Source organism: Aulostomus chinensis, chromosome 18 (assembly GCF_037954235.1).
Source record: "Aulostomus chinensis isolate RoL2024-O1b breed Wild chromosome 18, RoL_Achi_v1.0, whole genome shotgun sequence".
Classification (NCBI taxonomy): domain Eukaryota; kingdom Metazoa; phylum Chordata; class Actinopteri; order Syngnathiformes; family Aulostomidae; genus Aulostomus; species Aulostomus chinensis.
Genome location: NC_141337.1, coordinates 6,932,471 through 6,954,188, shown reverse-complemented (window position 1 = coordinate 6,954,188; position 21,718 = coordinate 6,932,471). Strand labels below are relative to the sequence as shown.

Below are 21,718 nucleotides of genomic sequence, written 5' to 3'. Positions count from 1 at the left end.
AGAGAAAAGCAAGACCTCTACAGTACCAACTGCCAGTCACTCAGTCAGAGCAACACGAGCTTTTTGCTGCAGTTTCATAGGTACAGGTGTTGATGACCAGCATCCAGAGACCTTTAATTACTTTTTCAGGTTTGTTGGTTTTACTTTTGCTGTGTACATTTTAATACACCTCTGTACTCTCTATGCCTTTCTTTAAAAAAACAAAACAAAACAGGATTGTTATTGTGCTTTTGATGCGTGACAAACAGAACATCAATATGTAATAACCATGCATTACCTTATGTTTATTTGTTGTTTTTCTACACAATCAACACCTCATTTTATGTATTGTAGTATTCAATTTGATTTTTTAGTATCCATACTTCTACTCGAGTAATGAATGTGTGCACTTTTGCCACCTCTGCCAGCATCTTCCGTTTTACCTCCTCTTTCAACAGAAGCCGCTCGTGTTCAACAAAACCACATAATTTTGCTTCAATATGTAGAACAGAAAAACAAACAGGGACCAGTAATTCAGTGGCAAGACAAAGGTGCTGTTGTGTCGATGACCAAATTAAATTTTGCTGAACCTGCATGCATTTGTTCATTTATGGTGGACGTTAGTAGGAGCAAGCAGGTTTTGTTGGATTTTTATTTTTTGCTAAATAATTGAATGTTTAAATAAAACTTCATTATGTTGAAGTCATGGATTATATTTATTAATCTTCTTTGCCAAAGTATAGTAGCTCCAAAGGCATAAAAGTCATAATAAAAATGCTGAGTTTATACTTTATGTGCACCCTTAACTTTATTTCACAGTACTTTGTCTGAAAGCAGATAACAGAGTTTTAAGAAATAAAATAAAAAAAACACATTTTTGTGCTCTTGTTTGTTTTTGATGCACTTGAACAACAACTGTTGATCTCTCTAAAGGTTTTCTCACCACTTTAAACTCTTATTATACACAAGTGCTACAATATGCAGTATAAAAACATCTCGCTAAATAGCTAAATGAACTACAAATCTGACCGCTCTCAGAATTGACTGAAATGCCGTTATAAAAAAAATGGAGACTTATCAACAGTATCAACATTGGAAATAAAACAAAGGAAATTTACACTTGTACACATTTCTCAAAATCTTAAGGCGGTTGAAATATTAAGTCAGACAACCAGGTTAACGCTTCACAAGGTGCTTACACAACACATTCACATCAGGCTCATGAATGGTTCATTTCACATTAATGAATAATAACAGCGTCACGACACACTTACAATGGACCTGACATTATAATATCAAAGTAAAACAAAGGGGCAGAAGAAAGCCTTCCTTTTATATCACGGAAAATGAAGATATGAGTGAAATATGTCAACAGATGAATCCATTTCCTCTGGGTCAGCTCAGATTCTGCTACTCCTCAACCCACAGTCCACACGCCGTATGTCGGCCCTGCGTTCACCCTTTCGTTCATTAATATCTAAGTGTTGAAAATGTAATTTCCTCCATAGCCCTGAAGTTATGTAACTTTTTTTTTTTTTTTGACTATGTAAATTATGTCATGTGAACAAAACTGAAGAAATGCTGGTAGATTTACCGCAATAGTGTAAAATGTAAGAGTTTGATCAAAGTAACATTCAAAACAACTGGTATGAATGATACATGAGTAACAGTGAGAGATTCTGTCTTTTAAGTGCCATCATCAAGTAGCCCAGGGTTGGTGAAAAAGGATTAATTACCTCTGCCAAGGATGTGATGGAATCATTGCGGTTATTGTGTCTGTTTGTATGATAACTTGATAACTTGTTTGTATGATAAGTTGTGAATGGATTTTGATGAGACTGGGAAAAAAAATATAGAATTTCAGTAAATCTACAATCCACAATCAACAAATGTCAGATTTTGGAATAGACACCTGGAATCTGATGTCTCCTTAGTGGAGGTGTGCACTCCTGTTATTTTTTGGTTGGGGAAAAAAACAAAAAGTTGGAAGCTTAAAAAAAAAAAATTGTTATATGAAGTTAGGGAAAGCTGTTTATTTATTGTGGTATTAATTTATGTCTTTATTGGACATTCATTTAAAGTTACCCTATTGTAGTCAGTTGATTGAATAAGTTAATCACATTTCATTCTCATTAATGAATCGTCATGAGCCTATTTGCCACGAGTGCTCTGTAAACACCTTACAAAGGAAAAAAGCATTATATTTACTCCCAAAAATATCATAATATACAAATTCACAGCCAGTAAGTCAGAGGATTCAGTTTCACATTCTCAAATTTTACTTTAGCATGTTGATATTCATCTGCTTTCATAATATACAAAAAAGATATAACAGCCTAGCAGTTGAAAATAAAACAAAACCTCTCAGCAAGCAACAAGGCCCATCTGAATAATAAACTACTCCTCCTGCACTTATCAGATCAGACATTATGCAATATAATACACTGGAAGTAACATTGAAGCGAAGGAGAAAAAAAACAACACAGTAGCTATAAATAATTATTTCCTTGAAAATATACATAAAAGCTGCCATAGACATATCAGAATAAGTATCTGTTACATTCATCCATCGGGCTCTCCTGTGGGAAAGAACAGCTGTCTCTCACGCTCCATACTTTTCCACTTTTGAAAGAGTAACTGATACAAAGAAAGATAGACGTGGATTTGCTGCAGTATTTTCATTAAACCCCCAGACCGTGCAGAAATATTGTAAACATTTCAGCTTTTTCTGCTTTGGTAATAACGTTATAAATTACGGTTCATTAAACTGATGAGCGAGACCTTCATTGCAGCATGTGATGCCTCTATCAGATGCCATCTGATGAATACTGCTTAGTGTGATTAAGTAGACTTTAAAAACTGAATCCATCTGTATCTCATAAAAGCATGTAAAAGCTTCAAAGAAAATAATAATAAAAAAACAAACAGGCGGCAACGGTTAAAATGCCAAATGCTCTGACAGGTTCCAAGTGGGACATGCTGTTCTTTATCACCAAGATATTTTAAATGAACAGTGCTCCATTTGATCAACCTGACTCGACAGCCTTTTCAATTACACAGCAAATATAGAAAACCATATCTGTACATAGTTTTGTTGAATTAAATATATGCAGGGAACAAAATCCTTTTCGAATGTAGGGTCCAGATAGTTCATCGAAAAATATTGAGGTTTCAAATAGACATATCTTCATATAGTAGTTTCATATTACACAACAGCAAATCCACTGTCACAGGACTTGGCCATGCGATACCCAAAAACCTATAATCCAATGTAACATATATATTATTAATTAGCAATATATTTTCTCTGGAACAGATTTCCCCAATGAATGCTTTACATAATATGACAAATTTAAAGAATCTGCACCCCATTTTCCTCACAGTCAAAAGAGAAGTTGATTTAAATATGGAAGTATCCACTGATGAGGTTCTTGTGTCATTTCGGCAATGTCTGTGGTCCATTTAAAAACTTCTAAAGGGGTTATGATTTATGTTGGGCTGATACACCTTTCCAGTAGTCTAAAATATCATGCAGGTCTTCATCCTTGGCAAACTGAACTTTCTTACGTAGCGCATGGCCCGCCGCCATATATTCATCATCTTTGTGCCGTTTGCGGTGGATTTTGAATCGCTCCCAGATGCTGTGTGAAGGTTTGCAGTAGTACTCAGGACTGGAGGAGTAGCTTAGATTGTGATACTGAGATGACAGCTGAGAATACGCTAAGTCTCTGGAGCGGGAGTGAGTAAGGGGCTCCAACATGGAGGACTTGTGGCTATCAGGTCCTTCAAGCTCCTCTATCTGAGCATCGGGATAGGAGTGGCGATGGTCGCTGTACTGGCGGATCTTCTCTGCCTCGGCCCTCAAGATGGCGGCAGCGGGTGTGACAGTGAGGATGGTCTCTCCTGTTGGGGAAGTCTTCTCTATGTACTTGGATTCAGAGCGATAAGGCCTGGGGCTTCGCATTGGCCCTCCTGTGGCAGTGCTGGGCCTCTTTGGCGAGACATCTGAGCTCCGATGTCTCTGCAGGGAATGGTGGTAGCTGTCCTTATATACTGGGGACAGAAGGCCAGATTTATTCTGCGGGTGTTCAGATATCAGCACAAGCTGAGGCTCTGCAGTAGACACAGCTCCAGATTTCCCCCCTTGAAAAGAAGTGGATTCTGACTTTAGAGCATCTATGCAGTTGTTGATGATCTGATTAACTTTATCCACCTCCTTCGCGATGGTGGAAATCTCCGCCACTGACCCCTGGCTGTTCCCAGGCATTCCCATGTCACATTCTCTGCGTTCATGGTGGTCCACACTTCGCACCTCCATATAATTGCCCTTCATCATTTTAGGAGTGTCACTTATTTCTTGAAATTTATACTGCTCCATTTCACTTCCAGGTGGTAAGTATGGCATACGTGCCATGCTCTCCCCAGCCAACAACTGCTTCTGAGACATGCGAGAAATAGTCCCTCCTTCCAGTTCTTGACCATATTTAAGTTCCATTATATTTTTCTTTAGGCTTCCTGCCTTTTTGTGCTTTTCATCTTGCTGACGCTTTCTTCTCAAGCAGTAGTACACCACCCCGAGAAAAATGACCATGCTAAAGAGGCAGCCCAAAATAGTCATAATATAGTGAGTAGCAGTTGCATTGTTCGTATCTCTACTCTTTCCTTTCCAGGGGCCGGTGGTGATTGTCAGACATGTGTGGTTGTGTCGTAGAGAATTACGAATTGAAGCAACACAGTATGTATAGTTAGTGTGGGGCTTGAGGTTTTTAAGTTCAATATCTTCCTTTGTATCCTTCAGGTTTTGAATATCTGTGAAAAAGCTGTTGTTGTACTGAACCAAGATGTACATCTTTTTGTAGGGGTGAGGAATCTGAACTGTGATGGTGGCACCCGTGTTCGATACTTGCTTCAATTTCATAACAGGGTTCACTTCCACATCCTCGTAGGTTGTACTGATGGTAATGCCGTCTGGTTCTGTACCTGAGGGGCAATCCTCTAACTCACAGAGTGTCAAGTCCGGCGGGGGTGTTGTTTGCTCAGTGGGTATAGGAGAAATTGGTGTCACATAATCATCAGTACACACCGTAGTGAGCATATGAAGAGCATTTCGATATGTTGGATTGTTAGGATTCTGGCTCAGTAAACTGTAACCAGAAACACCAGGTGGGGAGTCACAGACCATCCGCTCATTTGTCCTGTTAGGAAAAACTGAGAGCCATTTGACAAAACCAAGCAATTCACAGGAGCAGTTGAAAGGGTTTGTGTACAGCTCGCAGGTGGAAAGTTTGGTTAAAGTGGTAAATGTGGACCCGTCTAACTGCTGGATTCGGTTCATGGAGAGGTCAATGTTCTCAATGTTGGGGCATTCCCAAAAGGCATTGGGTGTCACAGTCTCAATCAGATTTGCCTGGAGGTAGAGGTACTGCAGCTTTCCTAAACCCCTGAGGATCCCCTCTGTCAGGTTACGCAACTTATTAAAGCCAATTTGAAGGACTTGTAAGTTGAACTGAGCAGAAAAGGCTCCATCCTCTATGTAGGATATTTCATTCTTAGTCAGGTTCAGGTAGGTCAAGTTGGCAAAGCGACTAAGGGCAGAATAATGGATGCTTTTGATCTTGTTCTCATTCAGACGAAGGTCCACTATGGTGCTGTTGATATGCTGTGGAATGGCCTCATAAGGTGGTTGGTTTTGGCTACAAATTGCCAGCCATACAAAGCCCTTTTCGCCCTCAATTAACCAGCAGTCTCCACTGACTCTGCCAACATGAGTCAAATATACAATGGCTACAGACCAAAGCAAGGCACTCATCACCATTCCTAAGCTGCAGGCCATTGGTGCTTCTCTGAGAGTCATGTGCAGCGCCAGAAAATTAGAGGAGGGTGATACCGCTGTGGTTTCAGGGCAGCTGAGACAATCTTGTTGGAAAATCAGCCTGATGCTCAATTGCTTTCAGGGCCAGAGACAATCCATTTAATTGTCTCCTCGTCATTTGTGGATGGAATCGTCCCCATGAACCAGTGAAAAGAAATCTGCCTGTATACTGAATTTCATTCATTTAGGTTTGCCTGCAGTGAACTTGTTGTGATACTTAAGAGAGATTTCACCACCTCAGGTTGGTTTGTGCTTGTATCCTTAGAGGCTAGCATCATTAAATGGACTCATTTTACTGACTGTCTTCTTTTTTGCGTCCCTCCCGTATGCACAGAGGAAGAACCTGCAAAACAGAGATAAGATGACATTAATTACACTTTATCGGGAAAATTTGTATGCATATGCATTAAAATGTTGTTCTGGTTAATGTTTTACTGCATGTTCTCCTTGTTCTTGCCCCACCAATTATGTTTATACACAATGTAAGAGGTGTTTGCAGTCCCTGTGGCGGACTGCTATTAAAGGAAACTCTTGGCCAATTACCACTTGACAGGCTGGGAAAAGCAGGGTCCCCGTTTTCACACCATTAACCTGAGGACTGTCAAATGCAACTGAGGGAGGCCAAAGTTAAGAAGCGCCATTAAATCAATTAAACAAGATGATGGTAAATGACAGTTTGGGTCAATGTGTTTAGGATTTTCCTTAAAAAAATTGAGTTGCACAAATTACAGTCTTTTGAACACTAGATTATAAAAGAGAAGGCATTCTAAGTTAAGATCACATTGACATGAACAAATCGATGTTGCAAAAATCTTTGATGCAGCTCCCGTGTTCTAAAAATAAATCAAAAGAATAATTCTTTACTATGACCATGACTTTGTCCAGGCTATCAATAATATCTTGGCATCGTGAGGTCACATTAATGTAGGAGGTATTGAAAAAAAATTGCTTGAAAACATTGGGCGCAGAAGATTTAGATGTTTGTAGCCTATGAAATGGCCTGTATCAGTTGTAATTGAGGGCTTCGATAAGAGGTGGTGGGGCCCTATTCCGCCTGAGTTAAGTGACAGGTGCCCCCTAGAGGCCAAAATTAATATCAAGAGAGAAAATAAGGAGAACGAGCGAATTCGGAACTGTGTGATTTTTGATTCTTGAGTCTACATTTTCAACTTTGGATCTCACATTTACCACCACCGGTTAAGACTTATCCTCATGTGTCCTGCGACCCTATCAGAATTATTGCAATATAACATGATTTTAAGGGACAGTAGTGGGAGCTTTAACCTGTATATTTTCCTGACCAACTTTTTAATGCTTAACACTACCGAGACCTTGACCAAAGAATAGAGAAATCCTAAAACATCTTTATCTTCTGGAAATCGACGGACATGCCCATGTATGCAGTCATGCACTCATTCCCTTATTTGGAAACTGTAAGGAGTACAATGTAAATATTATAGTTCTGTCAATAGATGCTGTAATGGAGGAGTAGATTCAGAGTGCAGTCAGCTATTACTACATCTGTCATTACTGCAGTTAATTAATCAGGGTCAACGCTCTGGAAATGTTGGAAATGTCAAGGAAATAGAAAATACAGTGCTGCCGACTGCACAGATTTGTGGTGGTTTATGAAGGACTGAAATCATCCATGATATTTTGAAGGAATTTGTCAGCAGGTGGATGTATGAATATGCAATTGCACATTGAAAGATGGAGACTGAATGTGTTAACTCGGCTGTTGTGAAACGCTGAAAGGATTTCATCTGTGGAGTTCCTGTTACTAACTGCTGCAGTGGTACATTCAGAAATGCATTAATAAAAACCCTGATTATTTATTTAAACGGTTTTGATCATTCTGAGCTCACGAGTTGAATTTAACACTTTTTGTTTGAACTGAATACAGTAAATTAAACATTAATTTTTGATAAGGGGTTTTCAATTATTCTCTCTTTACTTCCATCACATGCACATCAACATATATGTATATATTTTAGTTTTGATCAGAAATGATGATGGTAAATGACTTTTTTTTCCCATTAAAAACATAGATGGTCAGGGTCATATTTCTTTTTCTGCTCACTGAGGCATTTGTTCGGCAACCAACAAGTATTACCTTCTTTTTTTGAACATTTTTTATTTTCTAATCTATTTGAGTCTTTTGCTTGGTTATACCTGTATTGCTTACAATCAAGTATAGATTAGAAATACCCAAAAACATTCTAGTAGCTTGTATCATAAGTAGAAGCAGTAATCAAAACATTCTGGAAGAACACATATCAAGGACAGCAAATGAAAACCATAAACCCAGAAGAATTGATGTGTGTAGTCATCTGTTCTTCTCTAGTCGTTCAGCAGTTTTATTCTGATAAAGGCCAGCATGGTTCGCCTTGTAGGAGGACCCAGGGGGTGAAAAGATGCTTTAGGGTGTTAAAGGACATTGCTATACACACAGGGATAATCACACCATTAGATAAGAATAGATGTTACAGTCTATAGCACAGAGAATGTACTTTAGTTTGAAAAGCCTGCTGTCATCTGACCTTTTTAGACTTTTGTTTAGCTTATTGCAATCACACTTAGTAAAGATTGGTGGCGACTGAGGACCAGTTGCAGGACCTGTGTGTGTGTGTGTGTGTGTGTGTGTGTGTGTGTGTGTGTTTAATTCACCTTCAGGAATATTTATCACTCTACCAGTCTTTTTTTTTTTTTTTTTTCAAAAGGACAGTGTTGTCCTGCTGAATCCATGTTTGAGGTCAATGGCAATATTTTAGTCATCATGGCTCTAGGGATGCTAGTGTCTGCCATCTGTCGGTCGGCTGCTTGGTCATCTGTCGATTGTTCCTTCTGTCTGGTTCAGACTAAAATATGTCAACAAATGGTCAGCGATGCAGTTTTGCACAGACATCCATGAACCCCAGAGGAGTACTGGTGAAGTTACTCCACTAGAATAACCCAGACTGGATGGACTGGGACCTCATTATACATGGAGATATACAAACAACGTAACCTTCTGGCATTTGTGATCCCCTTCTGTTTCTCTGGTTTTGAGTTTGAAACGCAGCAACAAGATGGAATTTTACGACTCTGATGTTTCTGTGACTTATCTGATCCAATAGTGTCCAATTTAGTATCGTCCAACGATCAAATCTGTAAAAAGAATAACATTTTTACGGATTTCACCTCTCTCACCTGATGTATGAGCTACAATAACACCCAATAACAAATTTCTCTTTCACACACTCCAATATGCTTTAAGGACAATTTAGGATAATACAAACAGAATCTTCATGTCAGAAATGGGCCTGATGTCAATAGCAGTTGACGTCTCTGAGCCATCATAATATACGATTGAAAGAGTTTTTATTGTCTAATTAGGTTTTAAACTTGTGTTATATTTTCAATTTTGTAGTCAGTAAATAGTTTGACATATTGTTGATTTGCAACCTATTTTTGCCTTTGGATTGTAGAAATGCTTTATGATCGGTAAAATGAATCAACGAGAACAAAAAGAAGAAAGGGAATTACACTAAACAATGGCCTGTTTGTCTGCTGCTTGGAGATGCAAGCAATCCTCGAGACTTTTTGGATGTGATTAAAGGTTTGAGTAGGCTGCAGAATATTTCATATCTCGTGGATCATGGAGTTTTAAACTGGCCAAGAGATTATATGTGAATCTATAGCCTGTGTTTGCTTTGCGTTTCATACATTTGGAGGATTAGGCTGGTATGTATTCACGGTTGCTCATTCCTATTCAAGTCCAGATGTGGTAAATGCCATGCATGGTACAGCTAGCGTTTTTTTTTTTTATGTATTTCATTTAAAAAACACTTCCTCTGAGATTTTGTTTTAAGGCAGTCTGTATGAACACACACACACAAATGAGTGTAGCTTCTGCCTCTGTGTAGCGGACATGTACAACAGCAGCGTTCTGTTCTTCAGGCAAGGCTGCGTTTGGAGGCACGGGCAATTTTACGGAGGAGAAGCAGTTTTTAATTTATTTATTTTTTCCGCAAATTTCTTAGAAATGTTTGGCTGTTGGTGGGTGGTTGGTAAGATGATCAAATAAAATCTCGGGTACACATAAAGCAATACATGCTGTGGTGGAGGGCAGTACGGCAGAATAAAAAAGCTGCCATTACAAAACCACCTTTATGATGACAAAAGAGAAGCAGCTGAGGAGCATTGAAGAAAAGAGCACTCTCAAAGCCCCTGGGAGGAAAAAGGTTCCAAATCAAATGTTCCATGAAATGAATATGAAAAATACAGCTCTGCAGAATATCTGGCAAGGCAAAATATCTCTTACAGGAAAATGGTGTCTTGTTATTATTCCCCTTATTCCCCAGTCTCTGACCTTTATCACAAATACCGCTCAGCTGAGCTCAACCTGACCTCCACTTGCTCACAGCATAGCGGTGCTACAAGATCCTTTAGTGGCTAAATGGTTCGAGTTAGACCTGAGAAGTCTCATTTGGTTGAAAATGCATTGGCCGTGTTTTGTTTGTGACTCACTCCTTCTCTGCCTCACCGCTGAAACTCATGCATAGATTACAGCAGGGTTCTTTTGTTAGATTCAGCTTTTGCAAGACAAAACAGATATTTTGCATTCATTCCATCATAACTCCTCCTCTGGTATGAAATAACAAAAAGCAAAAGGCAAAAACTAAAACAACAACAACAACAACAAAAAAACAGGCCTGCGGTTTTACAAGGCCCTGTGAATGTCAGAGTGCTACATGTTTCCAGTAAGACTGATTGGCATTTACTTTAGCCAATAGCGCTCAATGAACAACCCCCACAAGTAACTTACGCCAGCCAAACGAACTATGTCTGGTTAGCTTTCCGAGGATGAATGTGGACAAACTATTAGCCTTGCTGAGAAGGTCCTGATTTCAGTGTTGCAAAATCTATGAGAATGATTTTCCCTAACGTAGTGGAGGGGTGTAATATGGATGAAGGAAGAACCTGTCACACTTTAGAGCAGATTAGTCATAGTGCCATCTGGTGGCAACAGGATGAAAAATTAGTACCCAAGATTTTTACTGGAAGAGAAAAGACGGCATTTATAAACACTGATTTATTTTTTAATTATAAATGAACAGTAAACTCAAAGAAACTTGTATTTTTCAAGTTATGGAACCTCAATTTTTAGGTAAATTAAGAAAATAACAACAACAAAAAATGAATGTTAGTGCCTTTGTTTCATGCGCGTCTTACCATACTGTATATTCAGATCAACAAATGAGTCTAACGCAGCAAGCAGTGTAAGCTGCCGTATGAGAGCTTAGGTCTATTTGCTACCACCACAGTCCCACTTTCCATAATGGCAGCAATCTGTATGGTCCAGTGCTAGCCCTGAGTGCAGCAGGCCAGAACACCCAAGGCATCAGAGCTGAGTATATTTCCCTATCAGACACAGGCAGCCATTCCACAGTCTCTTTTCCATTTAGGCTTTATGCGCTGGGTAATGAAGGCTTTCCTTTTTCTTTTCCACTTCTGTGGATAACCTATTGAAACCCTGCTTTTGAAGAATGATTCAAACACAGACTTGTACATTTCTGTTCCAGTTCCTCAGGGCCCGTTCATACTTCACTTCAACTCGGTAAATCATTGGCTCCTTTTTTAATGGAGAAAATGGCTACAAATCACACATGCAGCTGTGTATGTGTAAGATAAATAGAGGTCTATAATAGTTTATGTAACAAAACAAAAACATTTTTTTAGTGCCGAATGTGACTCCTACAGTCGTCCCTTGGATGTAGTGAAAACATAGGTCAGATGATGGTTTTATGGGAGAATGTTGAAGTGGAGGTTGTAAAAGTGTCACTTGGATAGTTTTAAGCTTTATGGGGAATCTATCTGCTGCAGACAAAGTCTTTCAACGTGAAGCCGAGGAGTCATCCTGTTACAGAGTGAGCCTCTGGAGTGCTTCTCCGCCAAAAGAACCAGTGCTTCAGGGCAAATTACTGCATCTCCCTCCCTATCAACAGCAGAATATTGCATGCAAACCACCCAGACTGCAGCTCCACCACCCATAGTGGCTAGCTCTGATTGTAAGTCTCCTTCTGTTTTTCAGTGTGGCTGTCCAAACAGTTTCACCATGCATACTAAACAAAAAATGTTTCTGTTCTATCTCCAAGTGTCTACAAAAGGTGATATCAAACGATCTGCTTTTACAGTTTGAAGCCCCGCGTTTTCTTGTTTCTCTGGTGGTTCTTATCTTGTGCTTTGTGGCAGTGAAGGTGCCTCAATCTCTGAGGCCCCTACTCATCCATACCAATGACTGCCCTTTATTTGATGTCATTGAAAATTCAGACACTTTTTTTTTTTTTTTGCTAGGAAGAATGGAAAAAAGTAAAGATGGGGAAACTAGAAGTGGAAAATCAATTGAGTGGAAATACCTCTCTTGGGTAAGGAAAACATTGTGCTCATTGAGGTTCTGAATTGTTTGGGGAGAAAGAGAGTGAGAGAGAGAAGGAGGACATATATGCTGGGGTTATATCAGTGGATATTAAAGTTATATATTAAATATTGTGAGGATTCTGCCTGGAAAAGCATCGGTGGTCCTGTCTTCATTGAATACTGTTTTTTTAAAGCTCAGCACATGTCATCGCTTTACTGATATACCTGTTGGGTTTAGATGTCGTTTTTCAGAAGACAGCCCAGGTGGTATGAGCATTGTTAGGAGTGATACATACTGATGTCTGTCTGAACCGTGGTCCCCCTAGGAAGTGACCGAGTCCCAACCCTCCAGGAGGACCGTGGTCCCATTATTCAGTCTGACAATAGTCCTGTAAAAATGCAAAAGTCTGGAAGAGACAGGGCTCTTATTTACCATGTCTCCTGTTAGTCTCATTAAGGGACGTTTCTGTAGAACACTGGACCCCTCAAGGCTGAATTCTACAGCCTTAATGTCTTGAGGTGAAGAGTAAAATGTGTCTGTAGGAATTTACACCCTTGTCTCACCAAAAGGATCACCTGCGTCAAGTTTTTGCTGTGTTGAAACAAGGATCTGGATATTTTCAGCCATCTTTCTGTTGACTAAACCAAGTCAATTAGTGAGACGTTGGGACATTCTCAACTGTTGTCAATCATGGATTTTTAATGTAACCCAACCAAATGCTTTTGCGCTTAAACCGAACATGACCTTAACCACAGCATTGTCAAAACGGCTATAAAACATATTGTATTTTTCTGCTGAAAAGACAAGGATTCTTTAGCATTTTGTTTGTGGTTCTCATTGCAGTGATTTGCAAAGGTGAAGCCGGCAGTCAGTTCAGCCCAGTGGTCCTGATCTCATGATTACAAGGTGGCAGACAGGCCTGTTAGCAATGAACGTAAACTCCCATTCGCTATTGTGTCGGCAGCACTCGAACGGTAAACCAGTGTGACTTAACCAGTCTGCTCGAGGTATGCACCATGAAATGACAAGACAACAAATTTGTTAGAATGACATGTAAACTATTGTATTTATATTCAGTCCCATGAATATGTTATAGGTCTTTAAACAGATGTTAAGCTCATATGTGTACTAATAATTGCGACATAATTAGATATCATGTACACTTTCAATGACAATTTATAGCGCAAATATTTTTATATATTATAATATAAATATATAGGTGTTTTGACATTTGGGTGACAAAGGATGACCTTTTTTTTTGTTGCACGCATTAGATAACAAATAATCCTTCTTTTCCTTCTGTTTCCCCTTTCACATTCAACATTCTTGGTTTCCCATTTGTTCAGATAATAATAAAGGGCAAATAACATCTTACTGCTGCCAATTAGCGTCGGTTCTTGCTAATTGGCATCAATTGCCAAAGAGCAAGTTGATTTCAATTAATGCTGATGATCCATTAGAGCTGAATGTCAAATAATAGATCCCTTTTGGATAATTAAAGCCTTGAGTGCAAAGGTTGGGCTTATACCATTATATGCACAGGCCTCCTGAATTGGAAAGCGCCTCCGCAAAGTTACATTCAGCTCACTAACTACTTGGTATTCCTCATAGGTGTCATACTTTGTAAAACTTTAAATGACTTACAACCCTCCCATCTCTTGTAAATTCCCAATATCTCCCTCTATTGTTCTTCAGTGTATCAAGAGTCCTTCAGCGGGCTCATGACCTAGTATGATTCAAGCTCAGACGTGAGCAAAAAATCTCATTATAAAACTAAAAGCTCTATTTTGGATGACACCACTTATGAAGATGATAAGCCATGGAATCACACTGCACTGATACATCAGTGAAACCCTGCAGGAGAATTAAACAGCCTATAGAAAACAAGAACTCAACCTTCCTGGAGTTTCTCGGCGTTAATGTGGTGATCTCTGTACATTTAATGAAAAACTGCTATTCTAACTGTTACGGTTCAGCTTTACAGGTTGCATACTGATCGGGAGGGAAAAACGAGTGAGCTGTAGAGAGCATTTATCAAAGAGACAGGAGCAAAGTCAAGTTTAATTTAATTCTGTAAGTTTGAGAGTAAGATACAACCTGGAATAGCACCTGAAGGTTTAAATGCAATTTTCCAGGCCATCAACTGACCATCAGTCGGCACGTTGTTTTAGCCTCCGAGCCAAAACATCTGCCAACAATGATCTTATGTGCTGACTGTGTCAAATGAAATTGCAACCTGCTGCAACCCTGAGTATGGCAGAAAATATCAGAAAACTGGCTGTCCAGGTGGATTTAAATGAGCCGACACTCCTTTGTAATATTATGAATTCCTGATATTTGGAGAATCGATCAAATCTTGACAAGATCAGCCCTCTTTATCTTTGTCAATTACTTCACCATGCTCGTCTAGGATTTCCCCAACAATTAACCTCCCGAAAATGACTGGAGCGAATTCAATTATGCTGAATGGAGAGACCATGCGTGTGACTGACAGCTCAACCTACCTCAGTGACTGATTGAAAAGCTGAGGAACAGCCGTTCCCTGTGCTGAATGTTTATATCTGTCTGACCCGACAGAGTATCTGACATATTTATGAGAAGCACATTATTACTATGAGATTCGCTCCAGAAAGAAGACTCCGAGACATGTTGAACTCCAATCAGCTGCATCTTCAAGACTCTTGGTTTCCAGGGAATTTTTACAATTTCACCTTGCAACCTGAATCAGCCGAACTTTCTGATGACTTTGGATGGCCTAATTATGCCCTCTCCTCCTCTGGTGTGTCTCTGTGGGTTGAGCTGTCTCTGGTTTATTATTCATGTCTCAACCACACAACAACATGCTTGAACTACTTAGAAACAATGGGACCTAGATTTAAGTGTGTTTTGCACATATTGTGATTGTGATTCCATGGCTTATCATCTTCTCCTACACTTCTGATATTGCATGACTACAAAACATTCATTTGTGTGTAACCATCGAGACTAGGATGGAGGACACAAACAGCTCAAAAAGGATTTATATTTTCTTAAAGGTCCGTTTGTCTCCTACATTATTAGATGAATTGCTGGTGGTGATTTCAGATTTAAAAAGTCACTTTGGCAAAACTGTATGAATACATGGATTTTCACATGTAGTTTCGTAGTTTAGTTGGACCAGCTATTAATCTTTGGACATGTTCAATAATTTCCTTACTGCTAAAAATCTCACTGACATCAGATATTTATTGTGGTTTGTTCCTCCTGTGACCTGTACGATTTAAAAAATGGAGCAGAGTGTGTTGCTCGAACAATATATCTTGAATATATCTATATCTACAGTATATTTTATTTATATTTGCAGTTCCACCGAAGCCTAGCAGTACATCTTTTAAATGCGTGAAATACCATGACTAAAACCGAGCTCCTGTAGTCACTCAGAATCCTGCAGACAGAAGCTATTTATCTTATTTGGTCCACATTCATGATGTTGATTTAATGGGTCCATTAAAGATATAGAAGGATGTCTAAATGTCCCGGTGTATCATAGAGCCATAAGGTGAACCTCTCCATAAATTGACTCACCCTGTGGGAGTTATCAGTAGAAAGCGGTTAGCGCCAGCACTACCTGCAAGTTAATAGCATATAGTTGGTGTCTAGGATGGTGGGTGGTGTGTTTTCAGCGTGTAGAGCATAAAAGCCAGTGGCCGGTTAATAGTGGTTAGAAAAAAAACCCAAAAAACCTATGAGACTAAATCTGGGGTGGTGAGGATTGAAAAGTGATGGTAGCAATAGATTCATGGAGCTACAGTGTTTGACTGCATATTTGCTGCTTGTCCAGACAGAGGCTTTGACATAATTTGTATAATTTCCCTAAAAATAGATGGAGTTTTCCATAAATTGACAGGAAATCAAATCAATCAGGCAATGAGGTTGACATTCTGGTGCCACAGATTGAGCCCTCTAGTGCAAGCATGAAGGGATACAGTGCGGTAAATGGGGGCAACCACCTTATATGGTGATGGCTATGCTGAGAAATAAAACTGTCTGTGTCCTGACAGGACAGTTATTGTTTCTTACACGCCGTATTCTCTCAGGCTCACTAAGGTGCAGGGGGGACACAGCGGAGTGCTTGTGAAAGGTTTTCGGTGCACCACTGAAAGCCAACTTAAAGATCTCCTCACGAGCTGACAGGCGCACCACTGAAGAGGACTTTTAGTCCAGTTAGGAACAGAGGAAGCGATAAATAAATCCTGGAGATGCTAATGGACATTACAGGAGATAAATGGACATAAAGTGCTCGGATAATATTGTGTGAAAATTTGCATTTTTATTGCTGTTGTCCATTTTAATTTGTTCCCACAAACTCAGCCTTTTTTTTTTTTTTTTTTAGCTTTGAGTATCTGTAAAAGACAGCAAATTATAAGTCCTCACAGTTAACAAAGGAAAACATCCCTCCCGCAGGATTCTATATTTATCATGTTTGTGCTACACATGCTTTACGTACATCTGCTTCCTTTTAGTTCGATTCATCTTTCCCTACTTAAACATACAAATGTTTTAATGAGGTATTATGGTTCCATCAACAACACGGATGCTGCAAATGCGCTACACAAAGATGCCTGCCTCTTTATAGCAGATGCTCCTCATCGACATTGCCGTCACTACACTTGTAAAAAGGTTGAACAAGAGCGCCGAGTCAATTAATGTCATTTATGTCATAACCTGCAAAGGAGATGAAGCAGAGGCAATTATCATTCTACAACAACGACGTACGGTTATATGACAAGATATATTACATAGTGAACGGATGCCTTATGTGTTTGACAATCAAATCTTTACCAGGCTTTGTTTGAATGAATTCTGTCAGTCAGGTCATAGAAATCTTATTTTCACAGGGGTGTATTAAAGTCTTATTGTGCTGTTAAAAATAATAAAGTACAAATCTGTCTGAATGGCTGGGACTCGATTAACCCAAAAATTGTTCGTCGATGTCAGACTCGCTGGTGCCTCAGGGAAGCGCTGTGCTAAGTCTGATGACTGGGGTCTGAGGGTCTCGGGTCTGAGATGACCGTTGGGATTCTGGACAGCTCCGATTCTGTCCATTCTGGTGTGTTTCTATGTTCACACACCACCTCTCAAACACTGCACTGCAATAGTAAATACATCATTTCTAAAAGGTGCAAAAACAAGATTGCATTTGTATTAAATTCATGTCAATCATTTAAAATATTCTCATGTGCTATGGCAGAATAATAAACAGGAATAGGATGACTTAATTATCTCACTGAGAGACTCTTTAAACTAAAAAGCAATCTACATCAGAAAAATTTTTAATTATTTAGTTTCATCAAAATCTTTTTATTTTCTTCTCTTTAATTGGGATACCTATTATATTATTTTTACAGTCAATTTACTTCTTTTTTTTTATTTCAACCATTATGCAGAAAAGGGAGTTCTGGGTGACAGATCCAGAATACGATCAAGATTTTGAACGGAACTCATCTTGTTTTAAATGAGGTTATTTCATGTGGGCTCGGGAAATTTTATTCCAAATGTGTTCATAACATATCTAGAAAAATACCATTTATAGCTAATTCCTGCTATGATCTAGTGAACAGTTTTTAGGATCCATGATTGAAAGTTTGAATCACCGGTACGATGGTAATGTTACCATTTTGCCGTTAAATTACATCAAAATCTATCTGTTGGTGTTTGAGATATTGGAGCAAACAAGCAACCAAACTAGCCGTTGATCTCGTCCTCCTTGAAGTGGGTAATGGAACATCCTCCAGAGTTGCACCACAGGAAACATCAAATAGTGTACATGACAAAACTCACTATGGACATGTTTCTGTGTTTCTTTCCTATCTCAGGAATTCAAGCTGAAAACCTTTGAAGTCAGAATCTGTGTGGTAGCTACCTTCTCATTAGGTTTCACCAGGATAAATCAGAAATGTCTCAATGACACATTCAACTGGAAGAAATGGTGTTACTCTTCATGCACATCAGCAATATTTATTGGTGTACAGCATCGAAAGTTCAAAGAGTGTGGGTTGTTTTTTTTTTTTCTTGCTGTCAACCATTCCAGCTGTTTATTGAATGGCTTGTCAGTAAATGCAGCTGCTGTTGAGTAAATCTGGACACACATGAATCAAGATAGCTGGTGATGTCAGAGATTCATCTGTTATCACACCGCTTTCATAACTCTCATATCAATAGATTAATTACAGCTTCATCTACAGAGGATGAGTGATTCTTCGCTGGGACTGTGCCACAATCCTGACACATTACACCACCCAAGTTGGACAGTCAGATCCTGATACTAATCTTTAATCTATTTGAGATTGAATTTTTTTTTCTTCAAAGAGGACAAGGGAATAAAGGAGAGTGAGTGAAAAATAAATCAGTCTTTGGAATGTAAGGTCACTTCTGCAGAAATAGAAATATCCAACGCTCATGTTGATTTGTTACTGTCATTAAAAAGTGATGACAGGAATGGGTTGGTTGACACAACGTTGTACACGTGAGTCTGGGAGATTAAAAGTGACTTAAATGAGTAAATGACTCCTCAAAGGATTCTAGGACGAGACGATGCTGTAACACCTTTCTCATTTGAGTGGCCTGCGGTACACTCGCCCTATGTTTCACACCGAAGGAAATCTCTTAAGAATTGCGAAGTCTTTTTTTTTTTCAAAAAACACTGTCATATATAATTGTTGTTTTCCCTATACACCTGACTAATGACAGCTCTTTCCATCTCTATGTATTATTCCATCCATAGCATAAATTGGGCTCTTCTCTACCTGTGTGTTCAGAGGACTTCTAGTCACTTGGTGTACTGATTTCTTTTTAATATTTACAGCCAGGATCGGCAGATGGTTCCGACCGGCCGGCCAAACCCACCAAATACCAGAGGAGCTTAGCAGAATGGTTCAGGGAGGGCAGGGCGAGAGGCGGAGGAATGGGAGGAAAGAAGGAGATGGTTAGAGGAGAAGACTTGAGTACAATACCAGAAGTGACGGTGAACCATGCTTGACTTCAACTTTGAATGTTGGGTGTTTTAGGAGAAACGGAGTGAAATGTTCTTAATATGAAGATTGATTTCTGGGAAGAAAAAAAAAAAGCTGCAAGAGCTGGAAGATACTCCTCAGGCCTTCAGTTTCATTTTACCCATTGATCTTTTAGTATTGTTTTTGTTGTATTCTGAAGGAAAGTGCTACATAAACTGTGTTTAATATAAGTTTAATTTTTATTTACCTAAAATAAAGGTGAGCGAGATCACATCAAAAAGTTCCACCTTAAATTTTGTAAGTCACATAACATTCACCTTATGCACGTACAGGCTCATGGAATCGTTCTTGCTTGAAAAGACTCATTATTACGATGTTTTGTCTTATGATATTAAAAATAATTATGAAATATCCTTCAACTTCAATGCTTGGATAACTGAGCTTATTGGAAATGCAAAAAAAAAAAAAAAAAAAATCAAAGTGAAATGTCTGACTCCGTAAAAGTGGAGTGTGAGTCTTGACAAGTAGAAACACGAAAGCAGATGGTCAGAGATCCGTCTTTAAAGGTGACTGGCCTCACGTTTTAAATCCTTCTCTGTGAAAGCGTCAGTTATCTCCTCTTTTCATCACCTCAGAACATGATCGGATCTGTGCTCCTCAAGACACTGGACACACATTTCCCTTTGCATTCGAGCGAAACTCCAACACGGAGGAGAAACATTGTGTGACGGAATGAATGACACGTAATAAGATGGGAGAACGGAGGTGTCATGATTTGAGAAAAGTCTCTCGTCACGCCGAAAAAGGTGCCACAGCATTTTATCACAGTGTTGGGGGGGGGGGATCGTTTGGGTTTGTGTAATGAGTGGCTGACAGCTGTCTGTCAAAGCTTTGGTCTTGTTTGAACTTCCATTAATTTTCTCCATGATTGCCTTTCTCATTGCCAAAGTCGAGCTGTCTCTGCAGTTCTTTAAAGCAACCGAGATTATGTTAGAAGTACAAGTCCTGTGGTGACGTACTTGGTTTTTTCTGGTTCTCCACAGACAGTCACTTTTATCTGTTTTTTGTTTTGTTTTGTTTTGTTTGTACTTTTATACATGCTATACTTTCATAAATTGTGGGCTACATTTCATGAATTATTCAATCATGAAAAAGTTTACTAAATGACTCGACTCATGTTTTCAGGAGAAGTTTGTGTAACAAAACTGTCCCCAATTTAGGAATAATGTGGCCCAATTTATAATCTGGACTTCTTGTGTGTCCCATAAGAAACATCCCATCTCAGTCTTGATGAATATACGAGAGAAAGATGAAGTATTTCTCGAAATTAAATTTTCTAAAGTTAAACACTTTCAGTGAACGTGGGTGAATTAAACATCCATACGTGTATCAAATCTAACTCTATCAAATCATCAACGAGATACATTTTATCGTAAATATTTTATCTGAAACATTGTGAATGACCTCTCAAAGCACTACCTAAACAGCCTATCAAAGGTCCCAGCCCATACTGAGGGACTCAGGGTCAAAAGCAACAGCAAACAAAATGTCTAACTGTGTGTGAGAAAGAAAAATACACACGATGTTTACTGAAAGCACTTTTATTTGGTGGACTTATCTTTTACAGAACAAAGCCTCTGATCTTTTAGCGGCTATATATCTGCTAGCTAGAGCTCTCATCAAGGAATTAACGGAGCAACGGAGCATCAGGAGAGTAAAGTGATCACAAAAAAAAAAAAAAAAAAATCACACTACATTAGGAGTGATGGGCACCGTGACTGGATGAGTTCTGGCACCAGAGCCAACAAGCTGGATGTTGGATTGTCTTTTATTGTGACTGAGCACTGTAGTGATAAGTGATCATATGAATCATTTATTGCAAAGTGTAAACCAGCTGCTTTTTAAATTGTACTGTCATGGACACTGTAACATTCATCTTGTCCAAAAACACAGTGGATTGATAGTTTCGGTGACGTCTTGGTCCCTAAGTCATCAGTGAAAACCATCAAGGCGACATTTATCACTGGTTGTTTGTGTTTCCGTTGATATTCTTATAGTGTGCACTGCTGGGGAACCGACTACATTGACTGAAGCACATTGCAGCCAACGTGAGGCGAAACAGGCCAAAGTGATATTGATGCATCGAGCAAATGATGTGGAAGGGTTAAATTCCTTTGATGGGGAGAGAGTCCAATAATTGCCAAGTGCACAGATGTTTTATAATCACTTTATGGGACCAATTTAAGGCTCCTTCGCGATCCATGTCTCTCACAGGCTAATCCATGATGCTCTTTACAGTAATCCATTCAAATAACTCTTCTCTAGTGCCATCAATTAGGGATCCAGATTGACAGAGCACCTCGCGCTCTTTAGTGTGCGAGTACTAAAGCTGTCGTGACCTGGACTACACAACGATCATCGTGGAGATCGATGACTTGATGATACGCTGAATTTCCCTCTGGTCAGACGATTATG

The 21,718-nt window shown here is 39.2% G+C and overlaps 1 protein-coding gene across 1 annotated transcript in view; it reads right to left on the bottom strand.

The window, feature by feature from the left end:
• Nucleotides 1–602: 602 nt before the first annotated feature.
• elfn1a (extracellular leucine-rich repeat and fibronectin type III domain containing 1a) overlaps nt 603–21,718 on the bottom strand; it is a 72,118-nt gene continuing 51,002 nt past the window's right edge. Inside the window, exon 3 of the mRNA XM_086185154.1 lies at nt 603–6,194. Within this exon, the coding sequence (XP_086041280.1) occupies nt 3,461–5,833 (2,373 nt within the window). The 5' untranslated portion in view covers nt 5,834–6,194 and the 3' untranslated portion in view covers nt 603–3,460. The remainder of the gene's footprint in view (nt 6,195–21,718) is intronic.